The sequence below is a fragment of the Octopus bimaculoides genome, chromosome 11, assembly GCF_046866305.1.
Source record: "Octopus bimaculoides isolate indiv1 chromosome 11, ASM4686630v1, whole genome shotgun sequence".
Lineage (NCBI taxonomy): Eukaryota > Metazoa > Mollusca > Cephalopoda > Octopoda > Octopodidae > Octopus > Octopus bimaculoides.
The window spans coordinates 17,951,913-17,976,883 of record NC_142938.1 but is presented as its reverse complement, the minus strand read 5'-3'; the positions used below and the strand labels follow the sequence as shown (position 1 = coordinate 17,976,883).

Genomic DNA, 24,971 nt, shown 5'->3' with positions numbered 1-24,971 from the left:
CAATGGCCGCGCTCAGAATGGTGCATTTTATGTGTCACCTGCACAGGAGCCAGTCCAGCAGCACCGGCAATGACCTTGCTTGAATGTTCCTCCACGTGCCACTGGCCCAAGTGCCAGTAAGGCGACGCCGGCAACAATCACGTCCAAATGGTGCCATCCACGTGCCACCGGCACGGAAGCCAGACAGCTGCTCTGGCAACAATCACGCTCAGATGACGCTCCACCGGCACAGGTGCCATCACAACTTCGCCCTCACTTGCCTCAACAGGTCTTCACAAGCGGAGTCCAGCGTCCAATGAATGAAAGGCACGTATCAATAGCAAAAACTCGGAATACAAAGAAAGGTCTGCATGTTGCATGGCATTTTCTCCGATGCTGTATGATAATTCTGCTATCCACCTCCTGGCTTTTGGGTAGTCCCATTGCACAGTACCTTGTTGAAGTATCATGTACTGTAGCCTCAGGTCATCCAAGGCTTGTAAATGGAGTTAGGTTGATGGAAACTCTGCTGAAGTCTGCTGATTTGGTCGTACTTGACTTTGAGTTGGTAAGTTTGATCTGTCAACTGGTTTTAACCCCACCTTTTGTCAGGTGGTTGTGTTGAGCTGGAGAGTGGGTGATAGACTTGATCCTAACAGATTACTGGTACTTCTTTTGGTTAACCAGCCCAGATACATAGAAGATGGGTGTAATATGAAGTGGGAAATATTCTGTGGGTATATCAAAAATATTTGTTCAGTCAAGTCCACAAACTATTCTTGTGTTGGAATACTGTCCTTCTCAGTTATATTGTCTTCTAGTCAGATAGTTGTGCCCTGTTACTTTTTGTGATCAGAAGTCTTCATCAATCAGTGACTGAAACCAGCTGTATTTTAGCACCATTTTTGGTTGATCATATCTACTGGAAGAATTCATCTCTGATAACTGATGAACTACTGCTTATTAGTTTTATCACAAAAACTTTCAACTCTGACTCATCAATTCATGGCAGCACCTACTCTGACTCCTCTGTTTGTAATTAGACTAATCAATAGATTTCTTATAATGAAGCACTCAGCATATATGACCATTATGAATCACCAGGCTACCCTAACCTGTTAATATTTGGATTCAAAGAATATAGTTATGTCATTGTGGTTAATACATGTATATATATACATACAGTATTTATTAATTCTGATGCATGCTTCAAATTTTAGGGGAGGGCGTCATGTATTTGATTAAATAATTCATTGATATTTATTTATTTTATTGACCTTTGAGAGATGAAAGACATTTTTGACTCTGCATAATTTTAATTTAGCAGTAGGTGGACACAAATGAAATACCAAATCACATTTAGTTTTGTCTTTTACATTTTCCAGTCATGGACTGTGGCCATGCTGGGGTACTTCCTTGAAGAGTTTTAGTCAAATGAATTGACCCCAGTACTTATTTTTTAAAGCCTGGTATTTATTCTGTCGGTTTCTTGCTGAAATGCTAAGTTACAGGGGTGTAATCAAACCAACACTTATTGTCAAGAAGTGTTAAGGGAACAGACACGCTCACACAAGGTACACACACACACATCTATATGATGGTATTCTTTCAGTTTCTGTCTAACTTATCCATTCATAAAACTGTGATTGGTCCAGGGCTATAGTAGAAGACAATGCCTAAGATGTCACACAGTGGGCTGAACCCAGAACTGTGTGGTTAGAATGCAAACTTCTTACTACACAGCCATAAATATTGATAGTGGTTTTTAACTTGAATGACTCAGACCTTGATGCCTGTCCACCTCAAACCAGCATGGAAAGTAGATGTAAAATGATGAAGAATTTCAGGATGATAGTGGTGAAGGCCACATATTTGGTGGAAGGGTGTAGTTGATTTAATCAGCCTGACTAGCTCTTACTCCATTGACTTTGGAGATGTGAAAGCTGAAGTTGAACTTAGAATGCAAGCAATTATAGCTAAGTATCACATGCTTTTAATCTGGTGCTCTACTGTTCATACCACATTACTATTTTAATCATAACAATTGCTAATGTAGGTACAAGGCTGCAAACTTGGGAGGATGGGTTTCCATTTAATTGATCCCCTGTGCTGCACTGGTATCTATTTTATCAACTCCAGAAAGACAACAGGCAAAATCATGATTAACCAAGGTATACTGATCCCTCTGTGCAAATGTGTTGGCAACAGATGGACCACATGACCAGTGGAACTTCTATATTAAGTCACTTCTATATTAAGCGAATGAACAGATGCTCCAATTTGGTGAGATGAAAATTTGGGTAAGACATAACGTGAGCTTCAGAAGGTAATATACAAGGGAAACAATGTGTATATTCACCACTTCTGCTTGACTTTTCACGAGTAGCTTCCTCTCCACCCATTTCTGAATCAGACTGGCCACCCTGCTTGTAGCTTTACTCTACATCCAGTCCATCTGAAGGTTCAGATTATGGTAACATCCAAGAATAACTTATCTTACATAATTTGGGCTTTGATTCTAGTTTAGTTTTGGATGCGGTTGATTAAATCAGCCATAGTACTTAATTGCTTTGTAGACCTTGAGGGTTGGCGACAGAAAAGGCATCTGGTTGTAGATAATCCACCTCAGTAAACTCATCGAACCCATGAATGATGATGAGGAGGAGGATGAAAGGCAAAGCTGATGTCAGCGGGATTCGTATGGCATTTTGTCCAGTACTTTACCAATTCTACCATTGTCTTATGCTATAACAATGATGACAGTTATTACAAGGCTTATTTATTGTTGTATCTTCATCATCATTACTATTACTCTTATTATAGATGCAGTTATAACTATGTGGTTGGAAAGTTTGCTTTCTACTATAGCCCCAGGCCAAAGCCTTGAGTGGATTTGGTAGATGGAAACTGAAGAATCTCTCAGTGTGTGTGTGTGTTTATCTTTTACTTGTTTCAATCATTGGACTGAAGCCATGTTGGGGTACTGCCTTAAAGGGTTCTTAGTCAAATGAATTGACCCCAGTACTTTTTTTTTTTTTTATTAAATCCTGGTACTTATTCTATTGGTCTATGCCAAACTGCTAAGTTGTAGGGACATAACAAACCATCACTAGTTGTTAAGCAGTAGCTGAAGACAAACAACATAGAAACACATACACATGTATAAAATATACATGTATGTTTGTTTTCCTATGTTCATCAGTTTGTAAACAATGGCTTCCTACTGGTGTCATTATCTTGCAGTCCACCACGAAAGGATAATCTGGTCTTCCTGACATGTCTTGACATGTGTGATCTTTGTAAACAAAAGGCTCCTTAAACAATGTTGTTTGTTTCCAGTTTTCCACACAGAATATGTCCAAGCTGTTAGCTGTTCAGTAGACTGGGAGATCATTACCTCACTCGGGAACAAGTGGGGTCTGGCAACACGAAGGGCAATTTCGTCATAGGAAATCTCTGCCTCAGCATACTCTCATTTGATCAATATAAGCATGGAACAGTAGACATTAATACATTGATAGTGATGATAATGAGGAAATTATAATTATAGCTATAGTTTCAAACATAGTTGTAAAGCCTTTTTCAAACTTAGAGGTTCATTAAGCCAAGACAGCCTATCTCAGTTTCTATAGTGCTTAGATTAAACTGAGAGTAAAGACCTCCTTCCTGGATGGAGTGCTATTCCATCCCAAGGTTAAACCCACTTCCTGACCCGAGCTGCTGTTGATACTCATTTACAACTGAGTTGACTGGAGCAATGTGAAATTAAGTGCCTTGTTCAAAGACACAATACACCACCTGGTCCAGGAATTGAACCCATGGCTTAAAGATTGTCAGCATAACACACAAACCACCAGGCCATGTGCCTTCGCAAACTTTGAAGTAGGGACACAGTTTCTTTTGATCTCGTTATATTAAGGATTATTTATCTTATTGACTCAGAAAAGATTGAAAATATACTGATTTCCATTCAAGTTTAGTATCTGGATTCAAGAATACTATCTATTTAGTGCACTGCTTGACTGAACTGTGAATTCATTACAGTATCTCACTTGACAGTGGTAGTAGTGGTGGTAAAGATGAGGACAATAGTACAACAACGACAAAACATTGGCATTTAACAGTTGCATAGAATAGAAGCCAAGAACAATGATAATTGTAAGATGTATGTCACAGAAAGTGTGAACATGTATGTGCATGTATTGTGTATGTATATGCTTACATCTGTGTGTGTACATGCATGCATGTGCATGTTTGTGTGCATGCATGAGTGTGTTTAACACAGTGACCTACTACATGAACACGTCTTGAATGTGTGTCATGTTAGGAATATTTTGTAAGGGTGATTTTCTAAACTTGTAATGATTATCAAGAGAACAACTTGGCAAAAGACAGGGGAGAATAGTAAGATGTAAGGGGAGAAAGTGTGCAAAATAAGGGCCACACTTATAGATGATGTTTAGTCTACATATGTTTGAGTGGGGTCTGTGGTATATTTAACCCCCAATTTAGTCCTGAAGAAGCAGATTAGGATCAAATGTGTTCCAGTCATGACCATCTCATCATTTTGTACACTAGGGACTACATTCATTGGCTATTCTATCTTGCTTTATTTAAGACTATAGGGGTTATTTGAGAAAAATTTGGTTGTTGTCTGTAGCATGTAGAGGATTTCAATAGCTTTGAGTGACATATACTCACCTTCTTGTACTTTGAGGGTATGCTCTGGCATCCTATCACCACCATCGTTATCTCCCTTTCAGTTACTCCCACCCACCCTCAGTGTAGGGTGGCCATATATTACCTCTATAAGAAGACAGCTGGGCTTGTCTCTCTATCATACTTTAGCCTTCAATGTTGGCATAAAGCTACCCTCCTCCCATCTGAAATACATCCTCACTCACTTAATCAAGGGTACTTTTTTCCTTTCTTTTCCTTGTCTTGCAAGTTATTTGGTGATTTCACAATAGCCAATGTCACAAAAAAATGCACCCAGTACATACTGTAAAGTGCTTTGCATTAAGAAGGACACCAGTTATAGAAACCACTCCAAAGCTGATATTGAGATCTGATGCAGCTTCGTAGCTCAAAATGTCCAACTGATGCCAGCATGGAAAATGGACACTAAATGGTGATGATATTTTGTTAAAAATTTTAACCCTATTAGCCTGAGAGGGAGGAGGCAATTGGTGTTTATCTTAGCTTCTCATTGAGGACATATGAAATTTAAACAAACTGAGACTGACTGTAAAATTATTAAACAAAAACACCTAAAAGATTGAGGTTATTTTCTGGAATTGGTTATCTGTTCATTTAATACTAGTATTGCATCATCACTATGATCAGCTGGAAAATGTTTCCTCATTTGAGACACATTATTATCACCTTCTACAAGGCGGTGAACTGGCAGAAACGTTAGCATGCCAGGCGAAATGCTTAACGGTATTTCGTCATTATGTTCTGAGTTCAAATTCCGCTGAGGTTAACTTTGCCTTTCATCCTTTCGGGGGTCAATAAATTAAGTACCAGTTGCGTACTGGGTTGAATCTAATCGACTGGCCCCCTTCACCAAAATTTCAGGCCTTGTGCCTAGAGTAGAAAAGATTATTACCTTCTGCTTTAAACTTTTCATCTTCAATTGATTTCGATTTATCATCTAGATCTATTTGATCAAATAATACTCAACATTATGCTGTCTCTGAGCAGACATTTATAAACAATGTAATCTGCACTGCTGACCTGTCTTTTTTTTCTGATAGACCAATGTTTTTTTTCTTAATTTGACCAGATTTTAATAGGGTTTGTCAATTCCCACTGTATTTTGGATTCAACAAAGTATAAAGATTGATAATTTCAGTAAACCAGGAATATGGCCTGAAAAGGTTAATGTTCCGAGGTCCATTGTACCATCAGTGTTTCAAGATATTCACAGTCTAAAATTCTAAGTTCTTCAGGAAATATTTTTTAACTGATAGTGCAGATGGAAAAAATTATTGAAACTAATAATAATAATAATAATCCTCTCTACTAAAGGCACAAGGCCTGAAAATTTGTGGAAAGAGGACTAGTCAATTACACTGACACCAGTGTTTCACTGGTACTTAATTTATCAACCCCAAAAGGATGAAGGGCAAAGTCAACCCCTGCCGAATTTGAATTCATAATGTAAAGACAGACAAAATGATGTTAAGCATTTTGCCCAGTGTGCTAACGATTCTGCCAGCTAGCAGCCCTACTGCTGCTGCTAATAATAATAATAATAATAATCATCCTTTCTACTAAAGGCACACGGCCTGAAATTTTGTGGGAGGGGACTAGTCATATTACATCGACCCCCAGTGTTTCACTGGTACTTAATTTATCAACCTTGAAAGGATGAAAGGCAAAGTGGACCTCAATGGCATTTGAGCTCAGAACATAAAAACGGATGAAATGTTGCCAAACATTTTACCCGGTATGCAATAATAATAATAATAACAATAATAATCCTTTCTACAAATGGTACAAGGCTTGAAATTTAGTGGGAGTGAACTAGTCAATTACAATGACTCCAGTATTTCACTGGTACTTAATTTATTGACCCTGAAAGGATGAAGGGCAAAGTTGACCTTGGAGGAATTTGAACTCAGAATGCAGTGACAGGTGAAATACCGCTAAGCATTTCATCCAGCATGCTAACGATTCTGCCTGGTCGCCACCTTAATAATAATAATCCTTTCTATTATAGGCACATGGCCTGAAATTTTAAGGGAGGGAGCCAGTCAATGAGATCAACTGCAGTACGCAGCTGGTACTTAATTTATCGATCCCAAAAAAGTGAAAGGCAAAGTCAATCTTGGCAGAATTTGGACTCAGAACGTAAAGACAGATGAAATGCCACTAAGCATTTTGTCCAGCGTGCTAATGATTCTGTCAGCTTGCCGCCTTTAATAATGATAATAGAATACAAAACAATAGTAGAATCATTTTTGGTAGCAAACATGACTCAAAATTTCAACAACACCACATCCTAGAAAAACAAACTGAAACCTAATGCTAACAACCTGACCACATCCTGATTGCAAACAGCAACCTGACGCCAATTGTCAGAAAAATTTAAGTCTGGAAACCTAAACCAATGAGAAACAGAAACAAAACAGTCCTATGGCATTCCTTTCTTTCTCTCCTTGTATTGAAAATTAAAAATAGAAATAAAAATATGGAAAAAGCAATTTTAGTAGCAACACCAACTGCCTGTGTAATTATTTTCATTCAGATTATAATGTGAAGTATGTCTTGAATGTTAACCTTACACTGGACCTTAGAAGATTATTATTACAAATGGAACAACAACAAAGTATTCCGAAGAACAATACTTGGAGGAAATATTTGTAAACAAAATGAAAATAAAATGTTGTCATGTTTTCAATAAGTAAAAAAAAAGAATATTCAATCACTTATTTAAATATGTATGTTATGTATACATAAATATGCATGCACACACACACACACACACACACACACACACACACACACACACACACACACACACACACACACACACACACACACAAGGAGTTATGAAGTTAGGTACATGGATATAAGTTGTTAAGCAGCAGGAGTACTGTATAATTGATGTTTGTGTCATTGTCCTGAAACACCAATTGCAAATCCTATTTGTGTCACTTCAAGGGATGGGCTTCAGACATTCCTTTTGTATCATCATCATATTATGTCCATTTTTTCCTTGCTTGCATGCATTTGACAGAATCTTTCCAGCACATTGCCCCACTACTTATCACTTTTTTTTTTGTCATTTCTTTTGTGAGGTCCAGCCACCTGAGATTAGCTTTCTCATTTCTTCCTATGTTTTCATTGGTCTTCCTTTTCCATAGGTTCCTTCTAATTGGATCATTTGCCACCTTTTAAAACTTCCATGTGCTTTACAGTGCCCATGTCTGTATGAGCTTGGTCTTGCCTCTCACACACTACAACTAATTCCTTGGATACTCAGGTTATCTTTCAGCTTATTTGTGCTTTCATCATTCATGTGGACTGATATTATGCATCCAGTGGAGCCTACTTCCTCATTTCAATGCAGCCTTTACACATCTTCCATTCTTTAGGTTACCTCAGTAAAAAAGCTGTCAACTACTTCTAGAAAACTTTAGAAAGAATTTATTTTGTGAATGGTCTTGCTACAACTATTCCTGTGCATCAGCTACAAAGTTCTAACTTGTGTTCTGCACAGCCTGTAAGAACAGTTCTTCTTACAGGTTTCCACTCACTTTCCATCTCTCAAATTTCACTCACAAGGCTTTGGTGTATCTGAAGCTATTTTAGATGACACCTGTCCAAGGTCCCATTGAATGCAATACCAGGCACTTATGAAGCAAATTTTTTAACCACACATTTCATGTCTGTGGCCATGCTTTCAAATTACTTGTGAATACAAAATATCTTTCATTGGTGAAGTTTTAGGGAAATTAAATAACACTAACATATTCAGTAACAATAATAGATTTAATTTATCCTTGACAATTTTTAGTTTTACCAGTTTTGAATATATTGCTCCTGTTTAAAACATCTTACCTACTTGACAATTGCATTTCTAGCTCTGTTATGAAGGAAGCTTTACTTTTTGGATTCCCGTTTTTGTGCGCAACAATGTTGTTAAGCCTCCATTAACAGCACCGTATGCAGGTCCTTTCCGTTTTCTTTCATGCACAAATAAATTTTTCACTATAGACCTTAATGGTTGTAAAGGCACTATATCACTGGATAGACAAAAAAAGGCCTTCATAGAGAAAACTGTCCCTGTTCCCACGGCTGACGACACACAGCATTAAAAACACACACTTACCTTCACATTCCATGACTACCTTTGGGATTGATCAGATACTGGACAAGGATGCTGGATTATTTTTCCAGTTTTTTCACTTAATTTTTGAGAGCAGTCAGGTTCACTTTTAGTATTCTTGTTTGTGAGAGCAGTCAAGTTTATTTCAGGTATTCTCATTTTAAAAATCATCCCTGGCTAATCGTTGAGAGGACATTGGTGCTGCCTTGGTGGAGTTTTGCGCTCTCAGAGTGCTCTTGTTATTGTTGTTGTTATTATTATTGTTATTATTATTATTATTATTATTATTATTATTATTATTATTATTATTATAAAATGGCTTCTTAGTGTCAAAATCCTGTCTAATTGTTTCTGTTGACTTTTCTTCTTGAAGGATGTCAGTTGATGAAGCAGGATAAACCTCGGCCCAATACATTTATTATCAGAGGACTACAATGGACAACAGTCGTAGAACGCATGTTCTGTGTCGACAGCCCAGAAGAAAGGTAAGATTGGATCATTTCATTCATGTTATTAATGCAACTCTTAGCCTGTGTGTGTGTCCCTATCCATCAAACTCCAAAACTAAAAAAAATGGATATGAAATCTGTGATTTCATTATCTGTCATGAAATCACTTGATGGCTGTGAAGTCAATATATTGAATGTCTCACTATATAATCATTAGTTCATAGCTTGAAGAAGACATTGAGCTGTATCTCTTTGACAGTTGACTCCATTTTGACACATTCGAATTAGTAATTTTGTTGGCTCATTACAAGCTCCATTATATCACATTTGAATGATTAAAGGTAGAAAGTCTACCCTGCTATAAAAACTTCAACTCCAATACCATATAAGTATTTAGATATGCCACAAAACTAGCTTTGCAAAAAAAAAAAAAAAAAAATTATATATGGTGCAGGAGTGGCTGTGTGGTAAGAAGCTTGCTTCCCAACCACATGGTTCCGTGTTCAGCATGTATTACAGAGTATTGTGTTTGCAAACTTTAATTTTTGCGCAAAGTATTTATATTTTTATATGTATATAATTTCTTTTAGGGAAGAATGGATGCAAGCCATACGCTCGATTGCGGAATCTTTAGCAGAAACGGAAGGAATTGGTTGTGCTGAATTAAATAAATCTCGAAAAAAAGTGGTAATTATAATGGTTTCCATTTCCTCCCTCCCGCCTCCCTCCCTCCCTCTTTCTATCTATCTATCTTTCCCTACCTCTATCCCCTCTGTCAGTCTCTCTTTTGTCCCTTTCAAAGTTTTACTATATTTGCTATCATCTTCATCTTTCAATAATGCTGTGTATGGGTGTACATCTGTGTGTGTGTGTGTGTGTGAGAGAGAGAGAGGGAGGGAGGGAGGGAGGGAGGGAGGGAGGGAGGGAGAGAACGAGAATGTAAGAAAGAGGAAGAGTACCTGTATATAAATATGTATGTGTTTGTCAATGTATATATATATATATATATATATATATATATATATATATATATATATATTTATAAGCATGGCTAGGTGGTTAAGAATTTCACTTTCTAAGCCATGTGGTTCTGAATTTAATCCCATTGGGCCGAAGATCTTTTGCTATGAGTGTGAGTTAATCAATGCTTTGTAGGTAGAATTTGGTTGCTGGAAAAACTGTATGGAAGTTCATAGCTTGTATATATATATATATGTATGTAATACAAATAATAAATGAGTATATGCATATATACGTACATGTATGTACATACCTACATCTACCTGTATATATAGATGCATATCTGGGTACAGGACATTGAAAACAAAACATAGACAAATGATAAACAGAGTACAGAAAACACACAGGCCACAGAGAGAATATTTCCTTCGTATGTATGTATGTATGTATGTGTATAATTTTTGTGGGTGTATATATTGGTAAAGGATGTAAACATGGGGCAAGAACACCGAAAAACCAGTGTTCTTCAAAGTCTCTTGCAACATTTGTTTTGCAATAAGTTACAGACACTCCCTTATAAAATAAAACAGTATATGCTGTTGACATCATAAGAATTTATGAACTTAAGGGGACATGAATTCTGTTTTGGAATATTAGATCTGTAAGGAGATAAGCTATAAATAAAAGCGTGTAAATTTCAGGTTAAAAATCACTTTGGCTATAAAAAAGTCAGGTTTACAGATGTAAGTTTGTAACCCAAGGGCAGTTTCTACTTTTTTCATCCAAAGTGTTTTTAACCCAATATTTACATGGTCTTATATATAGCTTACCTGCTTCAAGATTCAACGTTCCCCAAAAAGAAAAAAAGTAGTGTATGTAACTGTGCAATACATGTATACATAGTGTGTGTTATATAAGTGTAGATATAGCTATGTCATAAAGAAGTTCGCCGCATGTTACCTTAAGTGAGGAGATTCCTTCTTTCAGCTCTATGCCTGCCAAATCCTTGTCAGTGGTTTTTGGAGATAGGAACTGAAAGAAGTCCGTTGTATATGGATTTGTTGTGTGTTCTCAGAAAAGTTGCTGAGCTACAGACAGTGATATCATTTCTCCTCTCAACAAATGTTCTACTAACTTTGTGCTTTTGAAGATGTATCAAAGCACAGATCCTTCACTTGAAAGATACAGGCTAGTGATTGGAAGGGCATCAGGCTGTAAAACAATGTTTCAGTAATACATTCATGTAACCCATTGCTAACATTAAAAAAAATATTTTAAAAATTGTGAAAATGAATGAATGATTAAAGATTGCTTTGTAACCATGAGTAACCAGGATCAATCCCGCAGCATAGCATTTTATGCAAACATCATTTTCTATAGCCTTTGTGAATGAAATTGGGTAGAGAAAACTGTATGGAAGCCCATTGGATGGACTGTACTTGTGATTCAAAGGTACAGCCTTGTCATGCTGATTCTGATTGAGAACTATGTTAGGAGAATGCCCAATGACTCATGGTAATACATTGAGCAGGTAATTCAGTTGATTGAACAACCTTGTGCTCATTACTGAAACCAATAGAGACCCCCCCTTGCACACACACACACACACACACACACACACACATCATCATTATTTATATATCCACTTATCCATGCACACATGGGTTGGACAGAATTTTACTGAGGTGGATTTTCTACAGCTGGATGTCCTTTCCATCACCAACCATCATCTGTTTCCAAGTAAGGTAAATTTTCCCCATAGACGGACATGTTTTCCAAGGAAGTTTTGAAATGGACAGCAAGCCTTGCATGACGGTGACATTTGTTTACAACTATCATGCATTGTCAAGGTAAAGAGACTGGTGCATTTACACATGCATGCATGCATGCGTGCCAGACTTTCTTCAATACCTTTCTACCAAATCTACTTAAAAGGCTTTGCTCACCCCAGGGTTTTATAACACAAGACATTTGCCCAATATGCCACACAGTGGAATTGAACCCTGAGCAATGCAATTGGGAAGCAAACTTCTTTTTCACAGTTATGCCTGTGCCTATATTTATAAAGAACTATTTTTTTAAAACATGTTACATCGAATCTTTTACTAAAGATTTTTCATTTATTTTTGTCAGGTCTTTGTTTAGTTTGAATCAATAATTATGGAAATAAGAAAACTTGTTAATAAAAAATATTAAACTCATGCACAGGCATGTCTTCAAAGTATATGTATGCCCTTGTGTGAGTGTGTAATGTGTGTGTTTTGTTTATATATGCATGTGAAAAGGGTCAATTATAATAGTGACTGATGCTTCATGGATCTGTTATTTGGACACAAAGTTTTCCAACTATGTATCCATGTATGTACCAGTAATTATATATGGTTTGTACAAGCAAATAAGAGAGAATGCGAGAGTAAGGTAATAGAGTTTATTTAAGATTCAAGTAAGGAAATTTAATATTGTGTACTTGTTATTGTAATTAAGGAGAGAGAACATCACTCAGCCTATACAGATCCTCCTATGTTGACATTCAGGTGAAATGTCTGCATGCAAAGTGTGACATTGAATGATGTAAAGACAGTTTTATTTCAGGGTGGGACAGAGTGTTTAATGTAGGGCTTTATTGGGCAGTGTTTAACTCTTTAGCATTCAGATTATTTTGTCAAAGTATTTATTCACATTGTTTTGAATTGATCATGCCCTATCTCATAGCTTTGAGATTTCAACAATCTGATTGTTTACTTTTAAAATGACATTGTAGAGTAGGTGTGAGAGTCCAGATCTGGCTGATATAAAGATAAAACAGGTAGAATATTTTGGTCAGATATGGCTGGTTTAAACGCTAAAGGGCTAATGTTGTGTTAGGAGAGTGAGACACAATAAAGATGATGGGTGTTGGGCTTAAGCAGGAATATTATGCTTCCTGCTTATTCAGATTGAACAGAAAAGAGACTAAAATGACCAACAACCTGTTAATGGATTCAATGCATTTTGTGAATTAATCTTTGCCTATCAACCAGCTGACCATTTTTTTTAAAGATGATACAATATAGAATGTGTTTCTGTTGTAGTTACATCCTCTGAAAGTGGTGGTGGGCTATTAGTCTGGTCACATTTACACAGGTCTTTCACTACAGATGTCTGTGTACACTTCAAGCAAGCATTCTGTGCACTAGTTACCAGGGTGTTACTCGATATGTCACACGAAAAGTACCAGTGACTGATTCATATGCCACATAAAATGTGTGAGTGTGATATCAGTTCAGTTAAGAAATTAACAAACTTTTGGTAATTCTTCAGAAAGTGTTCATAGGAGGGGGTAAAAAATATTGTTTGATGAGGTGTTCTACTGTTTCATCTGTTGTCAGATATTTGGAATTCCATAGAATAAATATATGGACATGGTTTTGTTTCTTGCCAAGAATCCATTAGTGAAGTGAATGGAATATAATATCTTTATGCATTTATTTGATTAAAAATTTTCTTCTTTATTTAAATTTTTGTATATAGCTGCTATTTTGATCTAGTTGGATTTCTTCAGTATGCTGTCATTAAGAAAGGGGGTCTATTAAACATTGCATTATATTAAATTAAATTATCAACATTTTAGAAGTGGGGAGAGGGAAGGCATATAATGAGGTCATTATTATTCATAGTTCATTAGTAGTATAAGAGATGGAGAGAGAAAGTGATAGTAGTTACCTTAGTTTGAAATTTACACATGTGTATGTACATGTTGAAATGTTATTCAAAACAATCCAATTCATGTCTCTCCTGTAAATATAACTAATGCTGTTCCCCTTCTTCTTTGTAATTAGAACTATGGTTTTCTTGTAGACATTCTTCAAGTTTTAAAAAAGTTAATTCCAGCCATTTCTGGAGATGTTTTCATACACAGTTCTTGCGAGAATTTTTTGTACTGATAGAATAATATCTTAGTTGATTGGCTATTCCCTATGGTAAGGGAAAAGAATCATCTTGCCAAGAATCCACTTTTTTTTTCTCTCTTTTTAATGAAGTGAAAGGACATTAAAGAAATAATTATGTTTCCATGGATGCTATAGTTTTATGAAAACATTTAAATTTTATCAGTTTATAATTTAGGTAGGGTAATTGGAGTAGAAGCGTAAATTTTAATCTATATTTCCTCACTGTTGACACAAGTCTGCACTACCAGGGTACAAGCCTGGGTAAATAACATATGGCGTACATCTTACTGGAGAAGATAAATGAGATTGAACTATTTATCTTCCCTTGTGAGATTTTAAGTTTTTGTGCTATTTCTTCTATTGGTTCATGGTATCCCAATTTCAAAGACTATAAGTAATTTGCTGGTTCAGATTTAGTTGCATAGATTTTTGATGCACTTTACATTAAAAATGTCTATACTAACTTAACTATTGCATTTTAATTTAGAGAACATCTGAGAGTGAATTTATTACCTGAACATTTCTATTTTTCTGTACCTGCATTATGGTAAAGTTACTTAATAATTCTCTTCATTCCTACTACAAGTATAGCTTTGCTGACAAGGTTTGATAAGATAGAAATATAATCATACACACCTCTGTGCCCAGAGTCGTCTTCCTGGCACTTGTGCCGGTGGCATGTGTAAAGACATTCGAGCGAGATCGTTGCCAGTGCCGCTGGACTGGCTCCTGTGCAGGTGGCATGTAAAATACACCATTTTGAGCGTGGCTGTTGCCAGTACCGCCTGACTGGCCTTCGTGCCGGTGGCACGTAAAAGTACCCACTACACTCTCGGAGTGGTTGGCGTTAGGAAGGGCTTCCAGCTGTAGAAACTCTGCCAAATCAGATTGGAGCCTGGTGTAGCCATCTAGTTTCACCAGTCCTCAATCAAATCGTCCAACCCATGCTAGCATGGAAAGCGGACATTAAACGATGATGATGATGATGATGATGATGTCTCTTAGACTTGCAAAAAGATTTGAAATAATATCATTCTATGACTGATATTAATTTTATCACTAATTGCTTTTAGGTAGCTCTTTGCTACTTCCTCTATTGAAAATTTTAACATCAACTTAAGTATATTGTAGTAGCTTTACTGACACTATAGTACTAATGATAAATCTCCTATAATAATTTGAATGAACTCTTTCTAGTTCCTTAATCTTTAGTTCATAGTGACACCATGGACGACTTCATCTTCATGTAGTGTGTCTTGGGAAAATTAGCATAGCAGTTTCGCTGAGCTATTCTTACCATAGAAATGAACAGAATATTGCAAGCTATCAAACCACTTGTTGATTTTACAGTGTTGCTATTGCTTAGAGCAGTAAGCTTTTCTTAAACCCATTTTCGGCTAGGTGGACTGGGCCAGCTTAGTCATACATTGCCTGTAACTGGATATGAACTACTGACTTTCTGACAATGTTGTACTCCTACTTAAAGACTCTCTCTTAAAAATATTGATTGGCCACTGTCTGCTAAAAAAGAAACCACTATTGACTACAGTATAAATCACTAGAATTCTAGAGGACTAAGAATAGTCTGTGCTGGCAAGAATATTTTGTAAACAGTAGAGAATGAAAGAATCTTACCTGAAACAGGTATTGTCTGTCTATTTCTCTCTCCACAACAAACTTAATTTTCATGTCATTAGTTATGAGATTTAACTAATTTAATATTGTACATGTTGACTTTTGTATATTATAAACTAGTTCTCTCTTCTACAAAATTCTGTTTCACTATCCTATACCTATACAATCTCTGTCTATCAATCCCCTTTTACCCTCTCTCTCTCTTTTCTCCCTCTGTCTCGTCCTCCTCACACAAGCACTCATTTCTTATTTTTCTCTCTTCTATTCAGGAATAATTATTTTTGATTATGTTAAAATATCACCCTACTGTATCATTGCAGTACTTTTTCTCCCCATCCTGCTTCAGTTTTCTTAACCCTTCCAACTAGTTTTTCTCTTATTATCTCCCCTTTTTATCGTTTGTCATTCCTTATCTCCTTTCTCTTATCCATTTTCAGTTTCCCTTCCTTCTTACTACATCTTTTCTGTATTCCCCTCATTCTTTCATCCCTTTTTATGCTTCTTGTAATCATTAACTTTGTTTTTTACACTCTCTGCTCCCTACTGCTCATTTCTGTTATGAAAGGCAGATAAGTGCAGATGGCCAGTCCCACATTGATATATGACTCCCGTGGAAACGATGGTTACATTTTCTTCATAAGCTGCATCAAAACATTAAAAAAAAAGATTTTGTTGACAATCCAATATTACGTTAACATGTTTATGAGCATATGTTAGTGTGCATGTAAGTTTGTGTGTATGTATCTGTGTATATATATATATATATATTGACAAGAATTTCAATCTGAAATTGATGCATTGAAACAAATATTGTACTTCAGAAGTTTTTATCTTTGCCAATAATTAGACATGAATTGATTATTATTATCATCATCATCATCATCAGCATCATTATTAAAGTGGTGAGCTGGCAGAGTCGTTGGCACACTGGATGAAACGCTTAGCATCATTTCATTTGTCTTTATGTTCTGAGTTCATTATCCCACCAAGGTTGACTTTGCCTCTCATCTTTTCGGGGTTGATAAAATAAGCACCAGTTGACCCCTTCTCTGAAATTTTTGGTCTTGTGCCAAAAATTGAAACCATTATTATCATTATTATTATTATGTTATGTTTGACTTTTGCTTTGCATTTGTACAAGTTGGATCCAAGTCTCACCCAGAGACCTCAAGAGACAACAAGTTAGAAGTCCATGTAGGTGTTATGCCTAGGGTGCCATATATTTCGATTTGTACATAGTGTTGTTCTAGAGAATGTTTAAGAAACCATAAGAAAATTATGTTTGTTTTAAAATTTGACATCACATAGACAGTATTTTACGTAGGATATGGGCAGTTCCCATGAGCACTATCTTTTGAACTTCAGCCATTTTGGGGTTTCCTGGTATCTGAGCTAGGTAGTAATCAGCCCGTTTCGCTGTCATTCCCAGGGCACCTATGACAATAGGTATTGTTTTAGTCTTATTATTATTATTATTATTATTATTATTATTATTATTATTATTATTATAGTAGTAGTAGTAGTGAGGATGCATAGCCTAATGGTTTGGGTGTTACACTCACAATCGTGAAATCAATTCCTGGACTGGGTGGTGCATTGTGTTCTTGAGCAAACCGCTTCATCTCACATTACTCTGTGGTCATTTTGACACCTGATGTGTGGTACACTGTGCACCTGTTCAGGCAACACTGATTTAATGGTGGCAGCGAGCTAATGTACATGCATTAGTAAACACATGCATTTGATCACTGTGAACAAATCATTTGTGCAGGTTGTTCAGTGCAAACTGAATGCTCATATGTCATCTTTGGTGGAAGATACCATCATTATCATCATCATCATTAATATTTAGGATAGTAGCTTGCCAGAATCATCAGAGTGTTGGTAAAAGTGTCTTGTGTTGTTTCTTCTGGTTTTTTATGATCTGAGTTCAAATCCTACTGAGGTCAAGTTTGCATTCCAGCATTTTGGAATCAACAAAATAAAGTCTCAGTCAAGTATTTAGGTCAATGGTAAGTCCTTCCCCTCAAAAATTGCTGGCTCTATTCCTGAATTAGAAGCTATTATTATTATTATTAGTAGTAGTAGTATTATTGAGTGAGAAAGCAGTGCATGCCATCAAAGTAACACTGAGGTAAAATATGCAAAGCCTGGTATAACCATCATGACTACCTGTCTGATAAGGGTGCACCAGGCATATGCATCTCAACCATATGTGCGCAACATGGTGATCTCATATCAAGATTTACAGTGCATGACCTTGCAGGTGGGGCCCAGTTAGGATTTTCCTCAGGTCGAGTAACCCATCCCTCTCAAAAGGTCCCTGAATAAGGGTTGTTTAAGGATGTTGAATAAGACCCTTATGTTTCCAGAAGTGAATTATCCAAACCCCAAAGAATTCTTCTGAACACATGACTATGATGCTCCTCCACTACTTCTGCTCGTGATCAGAGATGCACATATCGTCAGCCACTAAGGGACATGCTCAACTGGTTAAGGTCAAGCAACTGACAAGAAAATATGTGGTATTAAGCAGAATATTTGCTGTCACCCATCTTTTATACCAAGACAAAACAATGTACATAATAACAATTCCAATCAGTTAAGATGAGAAGCCACGAAACCACTGCCTGGTACTGCATCTATTATTATCATTATTATTATTATTATTATTATGAAGATGGTGAGCTGGCAGAATGCTTAGCAGCATTTCGTCCATCCTAATGTTCTGAGTTCAAATTCCATTGAATTGCCTTTCATCCTTTCAGGGTCAGTGAAATAAGTAACAGTTACACACTGGGGTTGATGTAAGCAACTACCCACCTCCCACCAGTAGAAAAGAATATTATTATCATTATCATCATTATGCCTAGTGCATGCTAATTTAGTTGCCAGGTATTTTATCTTGAGGTTTGATGATAGCAAGTCTCCTCAGATCTCAAGAATCTTTCTTAGAATACACACGCACACATATATTCTGGGCTTCTTTCAGTTTCAGTCTACCAAATCCACTCACTAGAGGCGGTGAGCTGGCAGAAACGTTAGCACGCCGAGCGAAATGCTTAGCGGTATTTTGTCTGTCTTTACGTTCTGAGTTCAAATTCCGCCGAGGTCGACTTTACCTTCCATTCTTTCGGGGTCGATAAATTAAGTACCAGTTATGCACTGGGGTCAGTATAATCGACTTAATCTGTTTGTCTGTCCTTGTTTGTCCCCTCTGTGTGTAGCCCCTTGTGGGCAGTAAAGAAACAAGAAGCAAGAAACTAAATCCCATAACAAAACAAACAGGTGCGAAACACCAGCAGGTGGAGTCTATACTTCCTCAATCTTCACAAAAACAAGAACACAATGCTGTAACCACACCAGGAACAGGGTACACCAAGTGGTGTAGTAGAAACTTGCACGAAACTACTGAAGAAAAATAATAATAATAAATAATAATTCTTGCTAATTTTGGCTCAAGGCTAACAATTTTAGGTGGAGGGGGGTGTGTGACAAGTCAGTACCATTGACCCCAGTACTTGACTAATACTTTATTCTATAGATCCCAAAAGGATGAGAGGTAAAGCAGGATTTGAACTCAGAATGTAAAGAGCCAAAGGAAATACTGTAAAGCATTAGATCTGATGTGCTAATGACTCTCCCAGCTCAACATAATAATCTTTAACATAGGTGCAAAACCAGAAATTTGGGATGAAGATTGACTTTTATCAGAGCAATCTCAGTACATGATTAATACTTATTTTATTGATCTTAGAAGGATAGAAAACAATTAACCATTGCAGGATTTGAACACAGAGCATAACTAATCACATTAATAGTATTGATGATGATGGTAATCCTCTCTACTATAGGTACATGGCCTGAAATTTGCAGGGAAGTGGGTTAGTGAAATGACATCAACCCCCAGTGCTCAGCTGGTACTTAATTCATCAATCCCCAAAAGGATGAAAAGCAGGGTCGGCCTCTGTAGAACTTGAACTCACAACATAAAGACCAATGAACTTTCACTAGGCATTTTTGTCCGGTGTGCTAACAATCCTGCCAGCTCACCGCCTTAATAATAACAACAATGACAATAATAATAATAATAATAATAATGATGATGATGATGATAATGACGAAAGCAATAATCAGTTTGTGTAATTATTGACAAAGATAACATTTCCAAAATACAACACAGACACACATACACAATCATTATGAAATAAGAATGTACTTATATAATATGTTTTGATGTGTTTATAAATGTATTCATGCAAGTTTATGTATGTTATGAATGTGTGTTTGTGCTTATGTGTGTGTGTGTGTGTGTGTGTGTGTGTACGTGCATGTACACACACAGGCACCAATATTTTGCATATAACAATGTTGCTATTATTATTCTTCTATATTCAACTGACTTTATATACTTTTTTTTTATTTTAATTTAATTTTTTTTTTTTTGTTGTAGTCTTGTCAGGTAAAGGTAACACCACCAATCCCTTCTGTTAATATTGTTGTCCTTAAAACTGTGAAATGTAAAAGTTTTTAGATAGAGAAAGAGGAGGAGGTGGATGAAAAAAAAAGTAGACATTTACAAATGAAAACACCACCATCACCACCATCACTACCAATAGACAATAACAAATTCACAGGAGTGTCAAGTGTTTGTTATTGTGTTGTGTTGTATGTTTGTTTTTCTCTTTTTTTTTTATTATTGCACAGTGGGACAGGTTTCTTATTGGGAGAAAGAAAGCTGTTGTTTGTTGTTTGTAATATAACAGTTTAGCTTTGTTCATTGGATGTTTTTATACACAGAGACACATACATACAAGCAGTTACACACACATACACACACACACTGCAGTCGCATGTAGACACGTACACATGCAGACACAAGTAATTGCATATGTACAAGTACATATGCAGACACACTGGCAGTTGCATATTCATAAATGCGCCTGGTGATAGACACACCCATTCGAGCACATGAAAAATCTACAAAGTACACACATTCACACATACTCAATATTAAACAAACAGGAAGACACAACATAGAAATTTAGATACACAATGATTTATATGTATAAGTTTGTGTGTGTGTGTGTGTGTGTGTGTGTGTGTGTGTGAAATGCTCCCGAATGGACAGAGTGAATGAATTAAAGAATGACATGTGTATGCTTTTCAATGTACTAAATGACATGTATGTGCTTATGTGTGTTTGTATATGTGCGTGCATCTTACATATGATGTTATGTTCAAGACAAGGAGGAGATTTGACTCTAAGTTGCTCAACCTACTGAAATCATAGTTGAATACTTTGTCTTTAGATTCTTGCAACTCCTAAAAGGATTGACATTGTGCGTGTATGTGTGTGTGTACATATCGTGTTTGCTTATGTGCTTTTATTCATATGCCTATGTTTGTTAATGTTTGCATGTATGTGTGTGAGATTGTGTGTATGTGTATATATATATGTATGTGTATATATATATATATATATATATATATATATATATATGGTGTTCCTTTCATCATGTTTTCAAACAGAAAAAAAGAAATTTAAATGCTGATTGACAAATGAGACACCTGGTTTTTATGAGGTATTTTTTTCTTAAATTATGGTACCCCTATATCTTCCTTCCCAAAATATGAAAACGTTGACTGCACTAAAGGATCTCCTATGAGCCATGGTCATTTGTTCTTCTAGAAGCATCTACCCGATCTCCTTCAAATCATTCATTCTCTATTATTTTCTTTTAAAAAAATGGAAGAATTCATTAACTAATGTAGACTTAGATACATTATGTCTGAAAAAAAATAAGTGTTACTGTCATAGAAACAGTGTCACATTCATTCCCAATATTTTGTGAAAGCATGTCTGGCCATGGAAAAATATTGCCTTGCTTGGTAACATTGTGAAGGTTGGCAACAGGAGAGGCATTTGGCCATAGAAAATCCGCCTCAGTGAATTCTATCTAATCCAGGCAAACATGGAAAAGTGGTTGTTCTGATGATGATGATGACTAAGAAAATTGTGATGAAGGTGAAAGTATCAAATAATGTGATGACGAATACATCAATAATGGATGCAAGCATCAAATGCTGATTTACTGGTGATGACAGTGATGTTAGTAATAGAGAGGTTATGAGGAATGGGTGATGACGAATGCAACCAAAGTAACCTAAGTAGAAACTACGCAGGTAACTGACCAATTGCTATTGATTGTGTGTGTGTATGTGTGTATGACATGGGTGTATGACTGAAAAAGTTTATTTTCCAGCTTTGTGGTTCCATGTTTATTCCACTACATATGACCTTGGGCAAATATCGTATATCATAACCTTTAGATTGATCAATAATAGTGAGTGAAATTTGATGGAAACTGTGTAGAAGCCCATTATATGTGTGTATGTATGTGTGTTAATGGTGGATATGTGTGGTTGAGTATGTCTGAGTTTGTGTGTATTAGTGTCAATACTAGTATTTACATTCGTGAAAGGCTCATAACTTCCTAATGAGATGTAACTCACATGAACTTAGCCAGTTAATAAAATGAGTACTGGGGTTAATATTGTTTAAAACTCTTGAAGGAAATGCCCAAGCACGATCCAATGCAATGACTGAAACCAGTAAAATGAATATAAATATATATATATATATATATATATATATATATATATATATATATATATGTATATATACATAGGCGCAGGCATGGCTGTGTAGTCAGAAGCTTGCTTCCCAATCACATGGTTCCGGGTTCAATCCCACTGTGTGGCATCTTGGGCAAGTGTTTTCTACTAGAGCCTCAGGCTGCCCAAAGCCTTGTGAGTGGATTTGGTAGATGGAAACTGAAGGAAGCCTGTCATATATATGTTTGTGTGTCTGTGTTTGTCCCCCACCCCACCATTGCTTCACAACCGAAGTTGGTGTGTTTACGTCCCCGTAACTTAGCGGTTTGGCCAAAGACCAATAGAATAAGTACCAGGCTTACAAAGTCCTGGGGTTGATTTCTTTCAGTTCTCTATTTAAGAGATGAGGTATTATGTACATTATTTACATTAGACGGATATTTGTCCTCATCCTGCTTGTTGTTAACACAACCTTTCGGCTGATATACCCTCCAGCCTTCATCAGGTGTTTCTGAGGAAATTTCGAACCAGTACCTTCAGAAGAACTCCATTTTTGACTCCTTGTATTCATGATCGTTCTCTTTTGTCATTACTTGACATTCATGACCATAGGTGAAGATAGGTACAGAAACTGAATTGAAGATAGTAAGTTAGACTTTTTTACCAACCTCTCATCTTTTGAGGATTGAATGTGGAGCAGGTGCATTACTGTACCTGTACCTGCAATTCTAGCATCGAATTCAGCTTCCCATCTTCCATCACTCATGAATACAGCTTTGAGATAATTAAACTTCCCCATTTTATATATATATAGTTATCTTTCTTTTATCTTTTACTTGTGGCCATGCTGGGGCACCACCTTGAAGAATTTTTAGTCAAATGTATCGACCCCAGTACTTTTTTTTCTATAAGCCTGGTACTTATTCTATCGGTCTTTTTTGCCGAACCACTAAGTTACAGGGATATAAACACACCCACACCAGTTGTCAAGTGGTGCAGGGGAGTGGGGGAAAACACACACACACACACACACACACACATAAATGATGGGCTTCATTCAGTTTCTGTCAACCAAATCCACTCACAAGGCTCTAGTAGAAGACACTTGCCCAAGATGCCACACAACAGGACTGAATCCAAGACCATGTGGTTGGGAATCAAACTTCTTACCTGCACTTATATATCTATACACATACACACACACACACACACTAAAACCAAAAGTAAACCATGCAGTTCTATGTATCACACAAGTAAAATACCTTCTAGAAATAACAGTGAAATATCTCTGAAATCAAACCCTATCATCTTAAAAAGTGAAGCACACCTTGAGTAATGTGATCTTAGCAATATTGTCACTGAAAAAAAAAAAATACATGGTACACTTCCAGTTAGAATGTCTTGGGTTATATAATTTGTTTAATAGAGACTGACCACCTGGTCACATGCCTAGGAGACTACTCAACAAGGAACTTCTACGTGGTTCTCTCTCTGCTAGAAATATTAGCCAAATCTCTCTTGAAACTACATTCTTTCACTTGTTTCAGTCATATGACTACGGCCATGCTGGAACACTGCCTTGATGTGTTTTAGTTGAACAAACTGACCCCAGGACTTATTTTTTATAGCCTAGTACTTATTCCATTGGTGTCTTTTGACGAACTGTGAAGTTATGGGGATGTAAACACATTAACTCCGGTTTTCAAGTGGTAGTGGGGGACAAACACAGACACAAAGACACACACACATATAGATACACACACACACGACAGGCCTCTTTCAGTTTCCTTCTACCAAATTCACTCACAAGGCTTTGGTCAGCCTGGGACTATAGTAGAAGACACATGCTCAAGGTGCCATACAATGAGATTGAACCCAGAACCTTAAAATAAAACAAGAAGTACATATTAGACAATATAGTTTTAAATATATCATGACAGTAAAAAAAAAACTGGATTGTCATGGTTGGAATGCTTTTCATCATTGGTCTATCTGTTCTATCAGGACCAACAATTAGCAGTTTACTATCTTAAATAGAATCAAATTTATTTCTCCACAAAGTTACTATCTTCTGTTCATGCAGGCAAGAATTGTTACAAGCTTTTGCACCTCGGGCACTTGACCTAGCAGTTAGGGTGTTGGGCTCACAATCCTTATGATTGTGGATTTGATTCTTGGATCAGGCAGTGTCATCCCCACCCACTTCTCAGTCTCTTGAACAAAACACTTCATTTCAGTCTTTGCTCCAGTCTGCTCAGCTGAAAATAGTTACTAGCTCTCACCTCCCCAATGTTCTGTTGGGTCAAGGGTGGAAGGTGGAGAGGGTGTCTCTGTCCGATTGTGATTATATTGACATCTAAAACAATTAGCAAAGGCATGGTACATACTATCAGGCCATTCTCACTCGTGAGTGACAGCTATTATTTTTATTAAGGCAGTGAGCTGATGTTAATTCAATTGATTGAGCAAATGAATTCTTAACAATCAAACCATAATCGATTTATTTACTTATTTACAAACCCCCTTTGGTTACCATATTTCTATTGAAACTTTAAATAGAAT

The 24,971-nt window shown here is 36.6% G+C and overlaps 1 protein-coding gene across 13 annotated transcripts in view; it reads left to right on the top strand.

Moving 5' to 3' along the window:
* The window catches only part of LOC106867463 (RAC-gamma serine/threonine-protein kinase), a 126,993-nt gene that overhangs the window by 63,094 nt on the left and 38,928 nt on the right, over positions 1-24,971 (top strand). For all 13 annotated transcript variants that reach the window (XM_089359585.1, XM_089359595.1, XM_089359591.1 and 10 more), the window contains 2 exons: positions 9,192-9,303; positions 9,858-9,954. In XM_089359585.1, coding sequence (XP_089215711.1) covers positions 9,192-9,303; positions 9,858-9,954 — 209 coding nt within the window. The remainder of the gene's footprint in view (positions 1-9,191; positions 9,304-9,857; positions 9,955-24,971) is intronic.